The sequence below is a fragment of the Camelus ferus genome, chromosome 31, assembly GCF_009834535.1.
Source record: "Camelus ferus isolate YT-003-E chromosome 31, BCGSAC_Cfer_1.0, whole genome shotgun sequence".
Lineage (NCBI taxonomy): Eukaryota > Metazoa > Chordata > Mammalia > Artiodactyla > Camelidae > Camelus > Camelus ferus.
Genome location: NC_045726.1, coordinates 16254342 through 16273979, shown reverse-complemented (window position 1 = coordinate 16273979; position 19638 = coordinate 16254342). Strand labels below are relative to the sequence as shown.

At 40.0% G+C, this 19638-nt stretch overlaps 1 protein-coding gene across 1 annotated transcript in view; it reads left to right on the top strand.

Moving 5' to 3' along the window:
- The window catches only part of LOC102521772 (contactin-associated protein-like 3), a 148604-nt gene that overhangs the window by 61460 nt on the left and 67506 nt on the right, over positions 1-19638 (top strand). Inside the window, 4 exon segments of the mRNA XM_032471085.1 lie at positions 10537-10740; positions 11902-12077; positions 13326-13469; positions 16230-16491. Of these exon segments, the coding sequence (XP_032326976.1) occupies positions 10537-10740; positions 11902-12077; positions 13326-13469; positions 16230-16491 (786 nt within the window).

Here is a 19638-nt window from a genome sequence, read left to right as displayed (position 1 = left end):
GTAATTTAATACGATATGGTTTAGAGCCTAAAGTGATCATTATTATCTTTTTTTTGATTTGTATTTCCACTGCTCTGTTGATCGTGAGACAATGTCCACGTTGCTCATCTTGGCATGTCACAGTCTCATATGCAACTCTTCCTTTCAGCTTCATATTTTTACCTTCCATTTACAATGATCTTTATTATTCCTGTCAACATGGTACACTTTCATGGCTCCCTGGCTTGGCATGTACATTTTCTCTCCCTGAAAAGCCCTTCCTCCATTTCTAGAGTAGAAGTGAGCACTTGGGGTCTTCTTAGAGTCCCGGCTGTCCTGCACACCAAGGTCAGGGGTCCGCCCTGAGACCCCTCCCTTTCTCTGGCCTCGCCTCGCTCTACCAGTCCCATCCATCCAGTGTCAGCATCCCCTACTGATGTGGTCTAGGCTCCGTATTCCACTCTAAAAAGGTCTCTCTTTGAGTTTTCATCCACTTTCTTAAGTTTGCAACATTTACATACTGCCTGATCGATTCCAAATTGACATCCCGACACAGGTCCCTAAAGTCCCAGACATCAGGACGGTTGTCCCCAGATCCACCCTCATTTCTTTGATGAGGTTGTTATTCGTCTTTTAGGTCCCTTCTGTCTCTTCTTTTGTGCCACCTACTCTGACTGCCCACGTTCATGCTCAGTGTCATTCTCTAGTGTTCCCATGCCGTACTGTGTTGTATTGGCCCCCTTGTAGTAATTTTATGTTTATCGTTGTGTTTATTGTTTGAATAAGAGAAGGAAAGAAGGAGAGTGAAAAAGAAGGGACAGAGTGTGAATTATTAGGAACGTGGAATAGAGAGGCTCAGGATGGTGAGCCCCATGGGGTCTACCAGTCATCCATGTGGCCCGCCAGTCCTGTGTCAAATCAGGCATTGAAAATAAAATGGGTTAGGAAGGAAGAAAAGAAGGGAATAGAACATGGAACTGTCTATTTTACTATCTTGTATTTATTAAAAAATACATTGACTTGCAGTGGAAAAAATGTAGGTTTTATGTAACAATCTTAACATGTGTCAATATTTATTGATTTATAAATCTGTTGTTAACACTCTATAAACACAAAGAGTGTGTATTTTGAAACTTTGAAGGAGAATATTGAGAGAAGAGTCTGCATATGGAACTTCCTTCTGTTCAGTACCGGTTCTACTCTAAGTAGATCTCAGTTTAGAAAATGCAGTAGTAAAAATAGAAGAAGGGAGGACAAAAATGGACGTACACGTTGATGAAGAAAAATCCTGAAAGTTGATAATGATCTTTAGTCAATATGAGAGAACGCTGATCCGTGTTATCCATTCCAGTTATTGATAAAGCAGAAAATAGTCAAACTAGATTAGAAAAAGTGTTAGTTTAATTCAATACATGTCTCCACAACTTTGACCCCCAGCAAGGCACCCTGCTAAGTAACATGCACAAGACACAATGCCCCCTGTGTGCTAAGGAGCCAGTGCAGGTGAGGGGAAATGTGTATTCTTTGCAAACCAACTAAATCTGAGCATGGGTTTCTTCTGATTTATGTCCAAGTATAAATAGAAGACACATCTTGACCTAAGGGTAAAAATGATAAACGTCTCTAAACTTTAATACTGTAGCCTTATGCTCTTTACCTGATACTAAGTTAAAAAAATACTAAAATACTAAAAAAAATACCAAAAATACTAAAGTTAAAATAATATTAATCCTACAATCATATGAACCAGAACAGCCTCTCATATTTCTGTAAAGACATTTGTTTAATGCTGTTTTAATGTAATTTAATTTCTATTCAAGTTATTATGCAATTCATTCCTGATTCATTTTTAATCACCTCCCAAATTATCACATCTAAAGGAGTACCGCTCAGGCTTTTGCTGAAAGAAAATGCTGAAAGACACATCAATACACAGCTGATAAAGTGCAGCAGAACAAGCAAATTCAGGTTATGTTATAATAACTAAATTAACTTGAAGGAATAATAACTTCCATGCATTTAAAACGTTATAGTTTGTTACCAGAATTTTAAACCTGACATGACCTGTGATGTTGGGAAAACCGTAGAATTGGACAAAAGGACCAGTTATTAAGAAAACAGAATCGATCTCTTATTAGTAACATTGCTTGCTCACAGGTACCTAGAGCTTAATGAGTCTCGGATTGCTTTCTAAACTTACTGTTCTTCTGGTTTTCCTTGCCTTGGTTAATTCACCAGAAACATGGGAGTCACCGTTGACACATCTCTATCCCTACACATCTGGAGAATATCATATTCTGAACATGCACTCTCCAAATGGCACCCTCAGTCATCTCAAATCGCTCAAACCTCTTGCTCTCTCATCTCACCCACAAAATGCAAACCTAGACTTGCCAACAAACTGTCTTCTTTGCACAAGCGATTTACCTGGCTTGAAATGCTTCTTCCCAAGTTTTTCACCTCTCTGTCCACATGCCCTCATGCAGGTCTCCGCTTTAAAGTCTCCTCCTTGGAGCTGTATTTCCTGACTGCTGGTCTAAATTTGGTCCCTCCAAATTCCTCTAAACTTGTTAAGCGGCTGGCTGGTCAGCCTGTCAGCGCTTTTCCCCAGCCAGCATGGCACTCTCAGGCTGGCTGCCATGTGGCCCTTCCCACGTTGCTTGTCGCTAGGTAGCTCTTGTTACCATTGCTCCCTGGGGAGGAATCTTCCGTGTGCTCAGCTCCCCAGCCCTGATAGAAGTTCAGTGCCAAGGGGCTGGGGGTCGAGCCGTCCTCTGGCTAAAAGAGCACAGATTCCCACTGTTCTTACTGAGATTCAGTAGATTTTCCTGACTGCATGCTTCTACTTTGATTGTGTGTCTGTAGTCAGTTTCCAGTGTCCTTCAGTTGTTATCTTTGACACTTTTTTCCCAGTTTTATCATTGCTTTTGGGAGATAGGATTTGCCAGGTTCCTCACCTAGCCATTTTAGAAATCTACCTCTTTGGTTATTTTAAAAAGATGTTTAAATTATGCACAATCATTTCCATGAAAATTCTGGCAGTTCTTCGTTCTTTTGTATTGATCCACATTTCCATGTATCATTTTCCTTCTGCCTCAAAGACTTCCTTGAATATCACTTGTAGTATGGACGTGCTGGGTGAGAAATTCTTTCAGCTTTTGTATGTCTGAAAAAAGTCATTTTTACACCTTCATTTTTGTAAGTTACTTTCACTCAGTGTAGAATTCCAGGGTGATTTTTTTTTTTCATTGAACACTTTCAAGATATTGCTCTGCTGTTTGTTCTCTTGGATTCTTTCCGGTGAGAAGTCTGCAGTCATCTGTATATCTGTGTTTCTATGAATATGATATGTCCTCTTTTTCTCTAGCTGCTTTTAAAGTTTTAAGCAATTTGTTTCTGATATGTTTTGGTTTTGTTTTATTTCATGTCTTGTGTTTGGAGTTCATTGGGCTATTTGAATTGGTGAGTGTATAGTTTTCATCAGATTTGGAAAGTTTTAGCCATTGTTTCTTCAAATATTTTTTCTAACCAGGTTGCTTGGTTTCATTTTGTCACCCACCTCACTGATGATCTATTTATTGTCTTAAATTACTACTTGTTTCTTCTTTATTTTATTTGAGAATGTTTCTTTTGCTGTCTTCAAGTTCCCTAATCTCTTCCTCTGCAGTGTTTAACCTGCCAGTAAGCCCATTCAGTGTATTTTTTTTTATCTCAGATATAGAAATTTTCACTTTTTTTTTGTATCTTTTGTGTATTTACAGGACTTTTTTTGAACATATGGATGACTGTTACAACAACTATCTTACTGTCTTCCTTTGCTAATTATAATGTTTGTGTCAATTCTGTGTAAGTTTCAGTTGATTTTTTCCCCCAATATAGATCACATTTTTTTGTGTGCCTGGAAATTCTTTTTTTTTTTTTAACATTTTTTTATTGATTTATAATCATTTTACAAGGTTGTGTCAAATTCCAGTGTAGAGCACAATTTTCCAGTTATACATGAACATACATATATTCATTGTCACATTTTTTTTCTCTGTGAGCTACCATAAGATCTTGTATATATTTCCCTGTGCTTAATTTTTTTTTAACATTTTTTCTTGATTTATAATCATTTTACAATGTTGTGGAAATTCTTGATTAGATGCCAGACATTTTGATTTTTACCTTGTTGGCTATTTTTGAAGTCTTATATGCTTGAGCTTTGTTCAAGGACACATCGAATTAAGGGATCTGTTCCTTTTAGGTCTTGCTTTTAAAATTCGTTAGCCCATTCCAGAGTAGTGTTCAGCCCTAGGGCTCGGTGCTGGAGTAAGGCCCTCTGAGTGCTCTGCCAAGGACAGTGAACTGTGGGGCTTCCAGTCCGGATGGTTGGAATGGGCAGTGTTCCCAGCCTCGTGTGCATGTTAGCAGTAATTCCCAGCTGATTCTCTCAGGTGGTTCTTTTCCCAGTCTTGATGAGCCTCCTTACTTGCACGCACTGATCAGGACTTTGCTGAATGCTCACAAGGGGTGTGTTGCAGATCACCAGTGTTCCTTCTGCTCATCTTTCCCCTCCCCATACTCTGCTGATGGCCCCCAGGTGCTTGGTTCTTACCAGACTCTGGACTCTGTCTCCTCCACTCAGGGTGTCTGCTGGGCTTTGCTTCAAGCCCTCCTTCCTGTTCTGTGACCTGGTGACTCTCCCGAGGCAGGGGTGTTTGTCTCTCTGCTCCTGGGCATCACTCTCCCTTTTAGCTTGATGCCAAATATCTTGAAAATAATTGTTTAATGTTATTTCCTTTTTATTTGGTTGCTTAGGTGAGACAGTGAATCTGGCCTCTGTTACTCCATCATGATCAGAAGAGGAAGTTGTAAATGCAATTTTGTCGGGTGTTTTTTTTTTATCAGGGGAGGTAATTAGGTTTATTTATTTACTGGAGGTGCTGGGGATTGAACCCAGGACCTTGTGCATGCTAGGCACACGCTCTGCCACTGAGCCACGCCCTCCCCTTTGGTAAATCCAGTTTCAACTGTTGTAGCCCCCCTTTTCTGTGCCCGGTGCTCTACCAGTAAGGATGCAGCCAGTGCCCCCTGAGAACTCACCATGTGCCAGGCACTGCTGGTGAGATGGATTTCCTTCCCAATTGGCAAGTATGTGTGGTATTTCTTTTAATAATGTTGTTAGTGACGCAATTATCAAAGTATAACCTCAGCTCTTAAAACCAATGATTATAAATTAAAGTCACATAAAAGTGGAGGAAAAAAACCAGTTCCTACTTTCACCTAAGCATCATATTTCCTCCTGCTCTTCTGGAATGTGGGCTCTTTGCTCTTCCCATAGGGGAAGCTATTGCTTTCCGTCTCAGTGCATAGTCAGTGCCCTCTGTGTCACGTACCCCAGTTACTTAAATGGCTGAATTACATAGAAGGCCATTTTTCAGGAGGGTTTCTTGTAGAAGTTAAGTATGATGCTAAGTGGTAATTTAGTGCATGATTTTGATATTTTCATTCAAATAAATATAGTGGATTAACTGTATTAATATAGACATATAAAATTTTATTTGCTCTTATCGTAGTCTAATAGCAAAACTCTTAACGCTAGTGGACTGATGGGGTCAAGGTCACCCTAGCACTCATTACCAGTGAGCTCTGAGTCTTGAAGGTGGCTTCTCCAGGTCACACCATGACCAACGGAATGAAGGTCAAGGGAGCCTCTGCTGAGTGGAGAGTGAACTCAAGGGGGACCGTCTGGGGCTCTCCCCCATCCACACCTGGAGAGCTCACTGCTGCCGACTCCCTGAGCCAAGTACTCTCTATCCCCAAATTCGGATTTTTTTTTAAATTACATTTTTAATCTATTGCTTTTACAAATCATGTTTGAGTATTTAGTGCTAATTTTTTAAAAAAAATTTATATTCACTGAATTGCCAATTTGTTTTCAGATACTCAGGTTGATTGATGACCATCTCTAAGTAACTGACATTTTATAAAATGGATTCTCTTTATGGGGCCTATAATTGAGTTTCTAATCTAAATATTCCTGTTCTAAATCATCTTTTGTGACAATGTGCACTTACTGGATGGGCTTAACTGGGGGGCTTCAGCGACAGTGCAGCCCATTTTTTGAACCACGGTTGGCTACTTTTGGATGCCTATTTTTAAGTTTTATGTGAAAGGGACTGTGATGGTGTAATGCCTGGATTCCCTGGGTTCTTTGCATTCTTTCTTTCGAAACATTTTTTCATCAGAGAAGAGCTTTTCTTTCTCCTACTTCCATCCTGAACTGTGCGCTGTTTCCTTGTCACCTAGCAACCCAGGAAGACACTGGGCGAGTACAGGTGAAACGGGCTTTTTGATGGTAGCAGAAGAGAGGGAAGCACTGTCAGCTGTGGGAGGGCTGGGCCACGTCTGTCCTGTTCTGCTTTATCCCAGCATCTGGCAGCGTTTGTGATACTTCGTAGATTCTACGTTGATACCCACTGAAAATGGAGTTTTACTTGTGGGATGGATGGAAATTAGGTTGGCAGTAGGGGAGAGGGTAGAAGGAGGAAAAAATGGCCATTTAAACAAATATTTTATTTTATTTATTTATTTTTGTTTGTTTTGGTTTTGGGGGGAGGTAAGTAGGCTTATTTATTTACTTATTTATTTTAATGGAAGCACTGGGAATTGAACTCAGGACCTTGCTCCTGCTAAGCGTGCCCTCTACCACTGAGCTATACCCTCCCCCTCCCCAAAATGGCCTTTTAATGCCAAAACTATGTTGTGCCAGAGCAAAATCCTTGCCAAAGCGGCATCTGAAGCTATAGAAAAACCAGTCTTTGATATTATACACAGAATATATATAACCAGGAGCTGAAATATTGACCTATTCTTTGCCTTATAAAATGCATGTTCAAGAGAAGCCACTACGTATACTGAATTATGCAATAAGGAAGGGCGACAGAAGTAATGAAATGTGGGGTTTCCTCTATAAAGTAGGGGTTTTGATTCTTAAATCAAAGGATCGAAACATGTCTGGCGGCGAGCTCGTTCTTACCGCTCAGTGATCAGGAACCAGGCAGAGGCTCCATCGCGGGGTGGTTCTCAGCGTGGGGGACGGCAGGCTGCTTCTGCGAAGGACCAGCCAGCAAATATGTTGGGCTTTGCACGCAGCTGTGCTCTCGCCACCTCCTCTTGGTTTTCAAGCTTGGGTTTTTTTTTTTTTTTTTTTTTAACAAACCTTTGAAAATTATCTCATGGGACTGTGGAGTGATGTGGATGATTTCAGATAAAGGGGAGGAGCTGCCTAACAGTCCAGGCTTCTCAAAGCAATTTCTGGACTTCTGTCTTTTTTAAGCTCTTAAACTGAGCTTAAGTTTGTCATCACTTGAGATTTTAGTTAAATTCTCAGGACTCTTACAAGAGACATTATATTTAGGTGGTTGTGCTTTACTCAGTTGGCTGTGTATTTATATTATAACTTAGTCACTTTAGGCTTAAATAATCTGTCAAAATACATGTTGAATCTGCCTCGTAAGATACAATTTGATGACTAACATGTGGTTAATTGTTCTCAGTACAAGTGTTACTGATCGCCTTACACAGAAAGTCAAAACATTAGAACAAAAGAGTTTTAAGGCCCTTCTTTTGTGTTTCTGTCACTTAATAAATATTTCACTGCTCTGTTTTGCCTGAGGGGGATGTTCCAGGAAATACAATGTTGGTGCTGTAGGGCAGTGGCTCTCAAAATACTGCAGATACTAACTACTGTGTATAAAATAGATAAACAACTAGTTTATAATGTGTAGCACAGAGAACTCTATTCAATAACTTGTCGCAACCTATAATGAAAAAGAATATGAAGGGGAATATATGTGTGTATATGTATGACTGGAACATTATGCTGCACACCAGACATTGACACATTGTAACTGACCATACTTCAATTTAAAAATAATAATAAATACCTTAAAAAATACTGATCGCAGACCAGCAGCATCAGCATCCCTAGGGCACTTGTTAGAAATGCAGATTCTCAGGTCCCACCCCTAAACCTGGTTAGTGGGAAAGTCTCACATGGAGCCCAGCAATCTGTGCTCAACGAACATGCCAGAATTCAGATTCCTGGAAAATCAGCATTACTGTTACAAAGCAATGGTGGCCAACAAGGAAGAGGAGGACAAAGATAATTCGATCAAAATCATCCTGGCAAAATCATTTATGGGAAAAAAAAAATGGTTCGCTGACTGCAAAAATAAGTCTTAATTATTATCATTGCCTTTCAGTGACAGACATAAACAGCCCTGCAGAAAATGGGAAAGCACTTAGATTCTTCATTATCAAGTTTTCGTCAGTTAATTGTCATCTAATATCCTAAAGAACATCATTTCAAATTGACAGTTATGGTTTTATCAGCCCTGTTTATTTAGTTATGCAATGAAGAATAATTGTTTGTTTACATGGCTCATAGACTGAATGTAGTGTTTATATATTTTACACCATGTCTATGAGTCAACCTTCTGAATTTTCAAAAGGTAATTGCATAAAATGGATGATTCTTTTAGGTTGTGAACATAAAGGGTTTACTGTAAAGTAACTTTGGTTCATCTGAAAGAAATGCAGGTTCAAGTATACATTAGTCACAATGTTTCTGATATTAAATAAACAACATTATATCATTGGCTTGAAAGACATCAGCTTCATGTTTCATTTGCTTTTTCTTGGACCTTCATTTATCATACACAGGTATTTTTAAGGGACAGTTATGTCTTTTGTTTTTACTTCTGAAATAGGAGATTTTTCTGGATGATCTAAATTCCTTTGTGCATTTCTTGTTCTGTCTTCAGTTGGTTTGCCTGCCCTTTTATATTAATGGTAAAATATAACTTAATCTAAACGGAGTGCAGGTGACCTTGAGAGTTGGAAAGATAAGACACAGAAAGTTCAGAGAAAATGGCAGCAGTGCAGTGATGGCTGAAGCAGGAGGACCTTCACATTGTGCTTAAGGCATAACACAAGATAGGTATTTTGTGCAAATCAGAAATACAATGAGGTATCATCTCACACCAGTCAGAATGGCCATCATTAAAAGGTCCATAAATGATAAATGCTGGAGAGGGTGTGGAGAAAAGGGAACCCTCCTACACTGCTGGTGGGAATGTAATTTGGTGCAGCCACTATGGAGAACAGTGTGGAGTTTCCTTAAAAAACTAAAAATAGACTTAAACCTATGATCCAGCATTCATACCCCTGGGCATATATCCAGAGAAAACTAAATCAAAAAGATACATGCATCCCAATGTTCATAACAGCACTATTTACAATAACCAAGATATGGAAGCAACCTAAATGTCCATCAGCAGATGACTGGATAAAGAAGTTGTGGTGTATATATATATATATATATATATATATATATATATATAGTGGAATACTACTCAGCCATAAAAAAGAATGAAATAATGCCATTTGCATCAACATGGATGGACCTAGAGATTATCACACTAAATGAAGTAAGCCAGATAGAGAAAGACAAATACCATATGATATCACTTATGTGTGATTGTAAAATAAATGACACAAATCAACTTATTTACAACAGAAAGATGCTCACAGACATAAAAAACAAACTTATGGTTACCAAAAGGGAAAGGGGAGGAGGGATAAATTATGAGTTTGGGATTAGTAGATACACACTACTATACACAAAATAGATAAACAACAAGGCTCTGCTGTACGGCACAGGGAACTATATTCAGACCTTGTAATAACCTATAACGAAAAAGCCTATGAAAAGGAATATATGTATGTGTATAACTGAATCGCTATGCTGTACACCAGAAACAACATTGTAAATCAACTTTACTTCAATTAAAAAAAAAAAGTGTTTTCTGTTGTACCCTAAGCACACTACGAAATAGGTGTTTTGTGTTGTAACGTTTGTAATGTTTGCCCTTTTGTGCTGTCACTGGGCCAAATGTTCGGAGGAAAAATATTCCAGTGTACTGAAGACCCTGTAATGTGAGTTTAAAGTAGTATTTAGTAAATCTGGTGTTTTTATGCATGTCTTTTATGGCCAGACAAAAGTATATTTAAGTGACTGCTTATGTGAGGGTTGTTAAAAGTCAAAGCTGCTGGTTCGGGAACAATTAAGCCGTTTACGCTGAGTGACACTGATACTTTATCTCTTACCAGTGTGTGCGAACTATTATAACTTCTCAGAAAACAGAAATGTTGGATGATTGTTAAATATCCAGGGAGATTTTATTCAGGGAAGACTGACTTCAGCTTCTTCCCTGATCTGCACTTTTTACAGGATGAGAATAGGAGGCTAATAAAAGATAAGAGCAGTTGGAATTAGTCAATGAAAGTCTTTCTAGATGACATATTTTGGGGAAAATGTCAGAAAAGGGCAACAGTGGAGTTTAGGCACCTCCACCACTAGGTATCAAGAGAAAGTTGGTGGTACCATTTTTTCCCCTACATTAAACAAACCAGAGATATACTATGTATGCGTGTGTGTTAATTTATGTATTTTAATGTACTAATAAAAGTATATCATACTTAGACCACTTTTTATGTCTTCTGCTATAGGATCTGAGATGGTTAGTTTTGATGGGAAGAGTTCCCTGCTGTACACATTTCATCAGAAATCCATGAATTCAACCAAAGACGTTATTTCTCTGAAATTTAAAACCAGACAGAACCACGGGATTCTACTCCACAGAGGAGGACAGAATGGTAAACACATCACACTGGAGTTAGTTAAAGGAAGACTCATCTTGCTCCTTCATGCAGGTAAAGAACGAAAAGGTGGTGTTTTTGAAAACACTCTTTCGACAAAAGTATCTTCTTATGCTTAATTTTTCCCCCCAGTTAAGTAGTTAATGTAATCCTAAAATCAGAAGACTTTTGAGAAAAAAAGGAGAGCCTATAAGTAATTACTCTGAAGACCAGAACGGTCCAGGCACATGGGCGCATGGTCACCCAACAGTTGAGGTCTACTGAGTACAGCACATATATATCTTTTTTAAAAAAATTGACTTTATTCTTTTAGAGCAGTTTCAGGTTCACAACAGAATTGAGCAGAAAATACAGAGAGTTCACACATAGCCCTCCCCACTCACACATACACACTCCCCTCCCCTCAACATCCCTCATCAGTGCGGCGTATTTGGTACCATCGATGAACCAACGTGGGCACGTTATTATCAACCGAAGTCCATAGCTTGCATGAGGGTTCCCTCTTGTTGTTGTACATTCTGTGGGTGCTGACAAATGCATAATGACATGTAGTCACTATAGTAGCATACAGAATAATTTCATTGCCCTAAAAATCCCTTGTGCTTCATCTGTTCATTCCTCCCTCCCTCCTCTCCCCAGCCCCCTGGAAACCACGATCTTTCTATTGTTTCTGTAGCTGAGAACAGCACGTATATATCTTTGAGTATGCTTTTATGTAAAAAGTTTGATGGCTTGACAGCTGTGTAAGATCACTAGTCACTGCTGATAATATCGTAAAGACAAGAGGGACGCCTCATCAATTTTTGAGGTGATACTATTAGTCAGGTGGTAGGAAGAAAATATTTTCAAGAAGAAGGAAAATTCAGTGAGTCATCATAATAAAAAGAAGTAAGTTAGACGATCTCACTCAAGATCAAAAGAACACTGTGCTTCAGATTAAGATAAAAGCAGCTGACCCGTTCTTGGGATAGAAGGATGTAGGGAAGGTGCATTTCTGACAGGTGCTAAACCTCAAAATAGAAATTGTAGTCTTTTTGGGGGGGAGGAAGGGAGGTAATTAAGTTTATTTATTTCTTAACGGAGGTGCCGGGGATTGAACCCAGGACATCGCGCGTGCCAAGCGGCTGCTGTCCCATTGAGCTCTCCGCTCCCCCAGCACTGGCGGCCTGGTGCTGGATGGAATGGTTCACTTGCTCCTCATCCTGTCTTTTTCAGGCGATGCTAACCCGCCCTCCCCCGAGGCCCTCGCGCTGGGCAGCCTGCTGGACGACCAGCACTGGCACTCTGTCCTCCTCGAGCTCTTCAACACGGACGTCACCTTCTCCGTGGACGGCCACACTCATCGCTTTCAAGCAAAGGGAGAGGCCAGCTATTTGGATCTGGATTATGAGGTGTGAGAATTACTCGTTAAGTATTCCAGATTCTATCACCTGAGTGCAGTGTCACCTTCTAGAGAAGGACGACCACATACAGAAACTCCGTTTCCTAGTGATTCAGAATTCTGGTGGACTATTTCCTACGAGTATCTCCCACCACGCTCGGCTGTTGAGACTTTTCATCCCTTACAGATGTTAATCGTCAAATGAGAGCAAGTAGTCATTAAATTTAGGAAACCTCTTTGATGGCACAGTTCTTCTGTCTTACATCTGGTGTTTGGCTGGGAATATTACCTTGGTGACTTCTGTGTGTTGTGGGACAATCCTGAGCAGAACTGACGACCTAGGAGAACTGGGAAAAATAACCAGTGCATATTCCAACCCGACTTTTCAAGTAACAAGGGAGTCAAATGCAGACAACTCAGAATACTGTTTCTTGGGATTTTTTTTTTAAAGAAGCTTCTTTTTATTTTATTTATTTATTTTATTTTATTTTATTTTATTTGTTTATTTTAATTAATTAATTATTTTTGAGGGGGTAATTATGTTTATCTATTTTATTTCTCTGTTTATCTATTTTATTAGTTTTGGTGGAGGTACCAGGGAATGAACCCTGGGACCTCATGCATGCTAGGCCACTTGAGCTGTACCCTCCCCTCTCTTGGGATTTTTGAAGGCTTAATAATTCTTCGCAGCATGTTGACTATGTGTGTGTAACCGACACTGAAATGCAGCATTTGTTCGGCCAGTGCTGCTCAGCAGACCTGTCAGAGCAAACCATTATTTCAACACTCATTTGGTATGAGTGGTCCCAGCAGCAGAGACCAGCTGGGGAGCCTGGTCTTGAATAATGTGATCAGAGGCTTAATTATTCATTATAGCCTATCAGAGACATGAAAAAGGACCAGGACCTGGCAGTCTGGGTTTTTAAAGTAGACTGTCACCATGGTAGGCTACATTGTCCCCCAGATCAAGGTTTACCATGGACAGAAAGATGCAGTTATTCCCCATCAACAAAAATGACAGAGCCACATGAGCAGCAAATTTGTGAAACAAGGTATTTAACCTATTTAATCTAAATATAATAAATGAGGCATCGATAAATCTGCGTCTGAAACATCACTTGAAATTAATGTGATAATGTCAAATAACGCCAGATAGACTGAAGACCATTATCATCATACCTGTTCATCATAATCCGTTGAGGCAAATAATCAGAAGATCAGTAAACAATATTATTTATGTCTTTTTTTTCTTTCTAAGATCAGCTTCGGAGGGACTCCTGGACACGGAAAATCAGTGGTGCTCCCGCATAAAAACTTTCATGGCTGCTTTGAAAATCTCTATTATAATGGAGTGGATATCATTGATTTGTCCAAGAAACACACACCACAGATCCTCATCACGGTAAGAAGGTCTCTATGCAAATTCGAGAGAAAAGGGAGTTGCAATTTGTTTGATGGATTCGGTTTTAACTGAAGGCGGGGAAGGTGCAAATCATATGTACAGTCATCCCTGGGTACCCGTGGGGGATTGGTTCCAGGACCCTTCCTGGAATGTCGAAATTCAAGGATGCTCAAGTTCCTTGTATAAAATGGCATAATATTTGTGTAAAACTTAGACACACCCTCCCATACTCTAAGTCATCTCTAGATTACTTACAACGCCTAACACAATGTAACTGCTGTGTAAATAGTTGTACATACAGTGCACATGCTATGTGAATCGTTGTGAATGCAGGGCGAATTCAAGCTTTGCTTTTTGGAACTTTCTGGAATTCTTTTGCCAAATATTTTCCTGGTTGGTTGAATACAAGGGTGCCGAATTCGGGCATAGGGAGCGACTACTGTCATTTTTTAGTTCATATTGGGTTTAATTTTTATATACATGTGGAAACAGATGAATAGTTTCACAAAGATGTTTAAGGGCGATCATAGAAAGGCGCTTTAAATGCGGTGTCTTTCTTTTTGATTAATTCCCTCCCCCTCCTTTCTCCTTGCTCCCCACGTGGCTGTAGTCCCTCCATCGAGCCGGCGTGTTACCCCGCCAGCGTGTCCTCCCATGTTCAGTCCACGATCATGGAATCCTCTCTGCCTGGCAGACTCATGCTCACACGTGTATCCATGACTCTATGTGCCTCCACGCTTGGCGGTGTTTACAAGAATGGGATTGTTTTAGAAGCTTTTCTCCATCGTGATTTTCTGACTCAGGAATACCTCATGGAAATTCTTTTCGGTTATCAGGAATAGTTCTGTGTTGAGGCGTCTACATCACTTTCCGTTATGAAAGTCTGCCGTTATTATTTATCCAGTCATCTCCTAATTAAACCGTCTGCTTTATCTCTGCTTCTTAAGTATTAAAAGCAGACGATTGCACTTGTGTTTTCAGATACTGGGAGCTTTGGTTCTGATGGGATGAAGTTCCAGAATGAAATTTCTTGGTTGAAAGTTCAATACAGTTTTAAACTTTCATAAATGTTGCTGGATTGCTTTCCAAAAAGCTCTAACAGGACCCTCTTCCACCAGCGATCTGTGTTAGAACCCTTCCATCGCATCTCAGCCAGCCGCCCGTCACGCATCGCTTAGGCTCTTTCCAGCTCAGTGAATGTGAACTAGTCTCTCATTGTTACTTTGTGTTTATGTGGCTACTGGTGAATTAAATCATCTTTTCACCTGTTTCTTGTCCATTTGGATTTGCTTTTCTGATCAATGTTTATTGTTATTCTTTCGTCTATTTTTTTTTTAGCTTTTTGTCAATGTATTAGAGTTTTGCATTTGATAGATAACCCTTTGTCATGCATGGTCCATATATTTTTTCAGGTTTATCAATTTTTACATTAAATATTATACTGGCGTGTTGAGTACATACGTGTTTTTATTTGTCTCTGGTCAATACGTTTCTGTATATTTCTTTATAGCATTGGAATGTCTCTAAAACCCTATAATCTATATATGGTCTCATGGGTTTTCCTGTAAGAATTTTTAATTGATTTATTTTTTTAAAAAATTAAGTCTCTGATTTCTGAAGTTTGTTCTTTATGTGATTTATGATAAGGGTTAATTTTCATATTCTGCCTCATGGCCATCCATTTGTTCCTACACTCTTTAGTAACTAACCCACCCTTTATCCCACGTGGTTGAATCATTGCTTTCATTACATACTAACTTCACATCTAAACGTAGATCTTTTTGTGGGTTCACTGTTCTTTTCCGTCGATGCATCTGTTTCTATACGAGCAGCACACTGTCCTGATTACAATGACTTTATAGTATGCTTTGCTCTCTGGTAACTTCAGTTCCATCTCACTGTTTTTCTCTGCATAATCTATTTTGGGGAGGAAGGGCAAGGTTTGGGCATGTATGCTTCCATCTAAAATTTATGAAGATTTTTCAGTCCCAGGGAAAGTTCTTGTAGACAGCTGAATTAGAATCCCGTTAAGTCCTTCCCCTCCAAACACTGTGACTAAAAAATCACTTTTCCTGGTGCAATCAAGAGATCCTAGGGATCAAAAATGTCTTTAAAAACAGAGTTATAGAAAAATAAAAACAGCCTGCTAGGCAGGTCAGACCTGAGGCTGGATGACCGCCCGGGGTGACTGAGCTTTGTGAGAACTTCGGAGAGGAGGCCAGCCTGCCTATGGCAGGACCAGCTTGGCCGCACCCTTTTCTTCAGACCTGCAGAAGCACATCTCCCACCTACAATAAGGCGCGTCTGTGGTCTGAGTGACACGCTTAAATCACATTTACACGACCGAGGCGAGTCCAGGAACGTTCTAGGGGTTGGTGCTCCTTGGTGGTGCCGGCCTTTACGTGGGAGAAAACCACCTAGCACCTCAAGGGGGAAAACCGCCTCTTCCTGTGGTGCCCCACCCCCAGCACAAGGCGGGGGAAGACTTGGCTCAGGATTCCTTTGCAAATGCCGAGAGATGGAGAAGATGCTCAATGCTAACGGGTTCAGATACAGGTCTGTCCAGCTGAAGGTGCTTTCCTTTGAGGGACCTATAAGGTAATCTGGATTTAAGTTCGATGGGGAAGCCTTATTTCTGAAGTCCTATTTTGCTGAGCTATTTCATCGATAAAGGATCCTGTAAGTCTTGGAAAACCTGTGGTCAGTGGATGGAAACGTCCCTCCTGCGACTTCCTGAAGCCTCTTTCCCTGTGTCCACAGGGAAATGTGTCCTTCTCCTGCTCACACCCTCAGACCGTCCCTGTGACTTTTCTGAGCTCCAGGAGTTACTTGGCTCTGCCAGGCGTCTCCGGAGAGGACCGCGTATCCATCATCTTCCAATTTCGAACGTGGAACAGAGCAGGACTCCTGCTGAACAGCCAGTTTCAGCACCAGTCGGGAGCTCTCATCCTGGTCCTCAGTGATGGAAGACTCAAGCTGAGCCTGTCCCAGCCTGGACATCCAGCGAGGGACGTCACAGCAGGTAATAAACATCCTCCCTGCGATGATGCGTAGACGTCTGCCATGACTGTACCTCCTTCCGTGTAAACCTAAGACTGGTATCTCTAAGGTGGAGAATGACGGAATCAGTAAATTAGTCATAATCCCACTCTTGTAGGGAAGTACATTCTTTTTTATTTTTATGGTCTTCCTTTTTTTTTTAATTTTATTTTTTATTGAAGTGTAGTTGGTTTCCAATGTACATTTCAGGTGTGTTACAGCAAAGCATTTCAGATATACATGCATATATATGTGTATATATATATATAGGGATGTGTGTATGTATATATATGTGTGTGTGCATGTGTGTGTGTGTGTGTGTATTTTCAGATTCTTTTCCATTATAGCTTATTACAAGATACTGAATACAGTTCCCTGTGCCATGCAGTAGGTCCTTGTTGTTTATCTACTTTATATACAGTAGTGTGTATCTGTTAATCCCAAACTCTCAGTTTATCCCTGCCCCTCTCTCCCCTTTGGTAACCATTGTTTGTTTTTTACACCCATCAGTTTAGACTTTTCTTTCCTTCAAAATAGGTAACTCCAGGATGTCGATATGTTAGTCAGTGTGGCAGAAGTTTACCCACATCAAAACATAAGTATCAGACAGTTTAGAAATAAACTCTTCTTTTATAAGTGTATGGTTGGTAAGTAGCAGTAAACTTGAAATGCTGGAAGACATGGGCCTAACCTAAGGGGTCCCAAGAAAATACACTTCTTTTACCTCTTTTAAACCTGTATACACGTTGATTTTCAAAATAGTTTAAGTTATATTTTTCCCTTTTCTGTCAGAGCCGCTGCTTCCTTTGGGGGTTACCTGTTTTCTGAGATGGCTTCTTTTATCTGGGTGAATGTGCTGTGGGAGCTTTCCAAGAAAAACCTGTTTATTTCTAGATTCATTTCCAGAGCCATGTAATTTTTGAACTTTGGGGGACTGCTTTGCCTTTAAAGCTGATAAAAATTTAAACCTAGGCAGACCCGTGGCCTGTCATTCCTCATGGGATGTCATTCCTGGAATGTTGAACGTGGAAAGCGTATCTTGCCTGACCTGTGGTTATCAGTTTCGGACTTAAAAAGCTGGGAATGAAAACCAGATTTTGCTTTCCTTTTATAAATCAAAAAACATGACTGCCAGCATGCAAATGAACTGAGTTGGAAGCGTTAACTCAGACTCAGTAAATTGCCTAAATCTTGATTTGTGTTGATTTATAATTTACCTGTAATTTGAACTAAAAGATTTTTTTTTTTTTACTGTTGTTTCGCATGGGTACACATGCCCTTCCTCGCAACACACACATACAGTAGTTATTGAACTTTTGGTAAGCTGGCACTGAAACATTACATACATATTTTTACACCAGTTTTTAAGATTTTACAGTATAATATGTTATTTTTCAGAAGCAAAGCAAAGGCCAGTTTCTCTTGATCGGCTGCTTGCTTTAGTAGCAGGTGAGGGAGAATCATTTATGCATTTGAAATAAATGAAAATAAGACAGGCCATACTTTTTATTTTTCATTTTAAGTCTTTTATCAAGTACCCAACCGTGTACCAAATTGAAACTCAAACTTTGTTACACGGCATTGGAAAGACATCATTTGGCCTAGTTCCAGGTTTTAGATAATTGTTCCTGATGGTTATCACAGTGTATTTCTGAAGAGAATGAGAAATGTACCCAAAGTGTATAATCTAGTGTATGTGCGCTCACGGGGCTGGACCGAGGGAGGGGGTCATGGAAATTGAGGAGAAATGAGAGCAGGAGAGGAGGAGAGAGAAAATGAATGAAATGAGTGTCGTGTTCACCAGTGGAGCTCCCTTTATGTACGAGACACAGCTCCACCCTTTTCCAAACTGTCTCTACGGCCATGGTCATTATTCTTTGTTGTTGAGATAAATTATTTGCCTCAAGCAGATGAGAGGGGTGCATGAGACGCCTCTCCTCCCGTGAACGCTTCCATATCTGCCCCCGGTCCTCAGAGCAGCTCCTGTGTTTTCCCGAAGCCTCAGGGTCCACATCCTTAAAACGACACTCGTGAGTTACGGTGAGAAGCCAGTGATGTTCACGCATGCAAACCCTGCTCATCAGTAATAACTTAATAACTTGCATTTAGGAATATTTCAAAACTAGTCCCACAGCCGTGGCACCCCTCGACCCCCCAGACTGAAGCCTCTTGAGAAGCTGGAAGGGTGCGGTGTAATTAACATCATCTTCAGAGTAGCGCAAATCCAAAATGCAGACTCTGCTCTGGTCTCCATCCGTCCTTTGGCAGGAGTGTTGCCTGGGACACAGGCTGTCTCTTCATCAGGAGTGGGACGAGTTGAAACCACACGAAAGAAGAACAAAGGATGAGAATTATAATGGATGGACGTGGAAAATGAGTATAAATGCTCACATTTTATTTTTAAATTAGAATGACAGGTTTTACTAAGAATAGTCTTGTATTATACAGCAAACGACCTCTTACAAATTCAAGGGGAAGATGCTGGAGTGCTTTCTGCAAGTTCTCCCATGAAATAAAATAACTCTATGCACTAGATATATGTAGACAGGTTGCTAGATAGGTGGAGAGGGTGAGAAAGAGAGGAAACATTTCACAAAATTAAGCTAAATATTGGGTTTTAAGTCAGGTTGTAAGTGGATATGGTTAGCATACTGACAGATTAACTATGTAACCTTTAAGAGAAACACTGAATGATAAGACTGGAAGGAACATTTAGAGACTTTTTTTTGTACATTAAGTGTCCATCGATAGATAACGGATAATGAAGATATATACACAGACATACATATATGGAATATTACTCAGCTGTAAAAAAATTATGGAATCTTCCCATTGGCGACCGTGTGGATAGATCTAGACGGTATCATGCTAACTCTTTAGCTCCAGGATAACGAACTTCTTTCAAAACTCTATTTCATGTTCAATTTCATAATATTTAAGTGTCTAACCTAAATCCTCCGTCGTCTGCTTTTCAACATTCCACATTATCTTTCACAAACCAGTGCTGAGTCTTTGAAAATGTTTCTGGCTTCACAAAAGGAAAACAAAAAACAGGAGCCGAGCCTTTTTCGTGTCTGCACTCGTGCACATGGCAAAGAGCTGTAGTAACTCAGTGACTTTACAACTACGC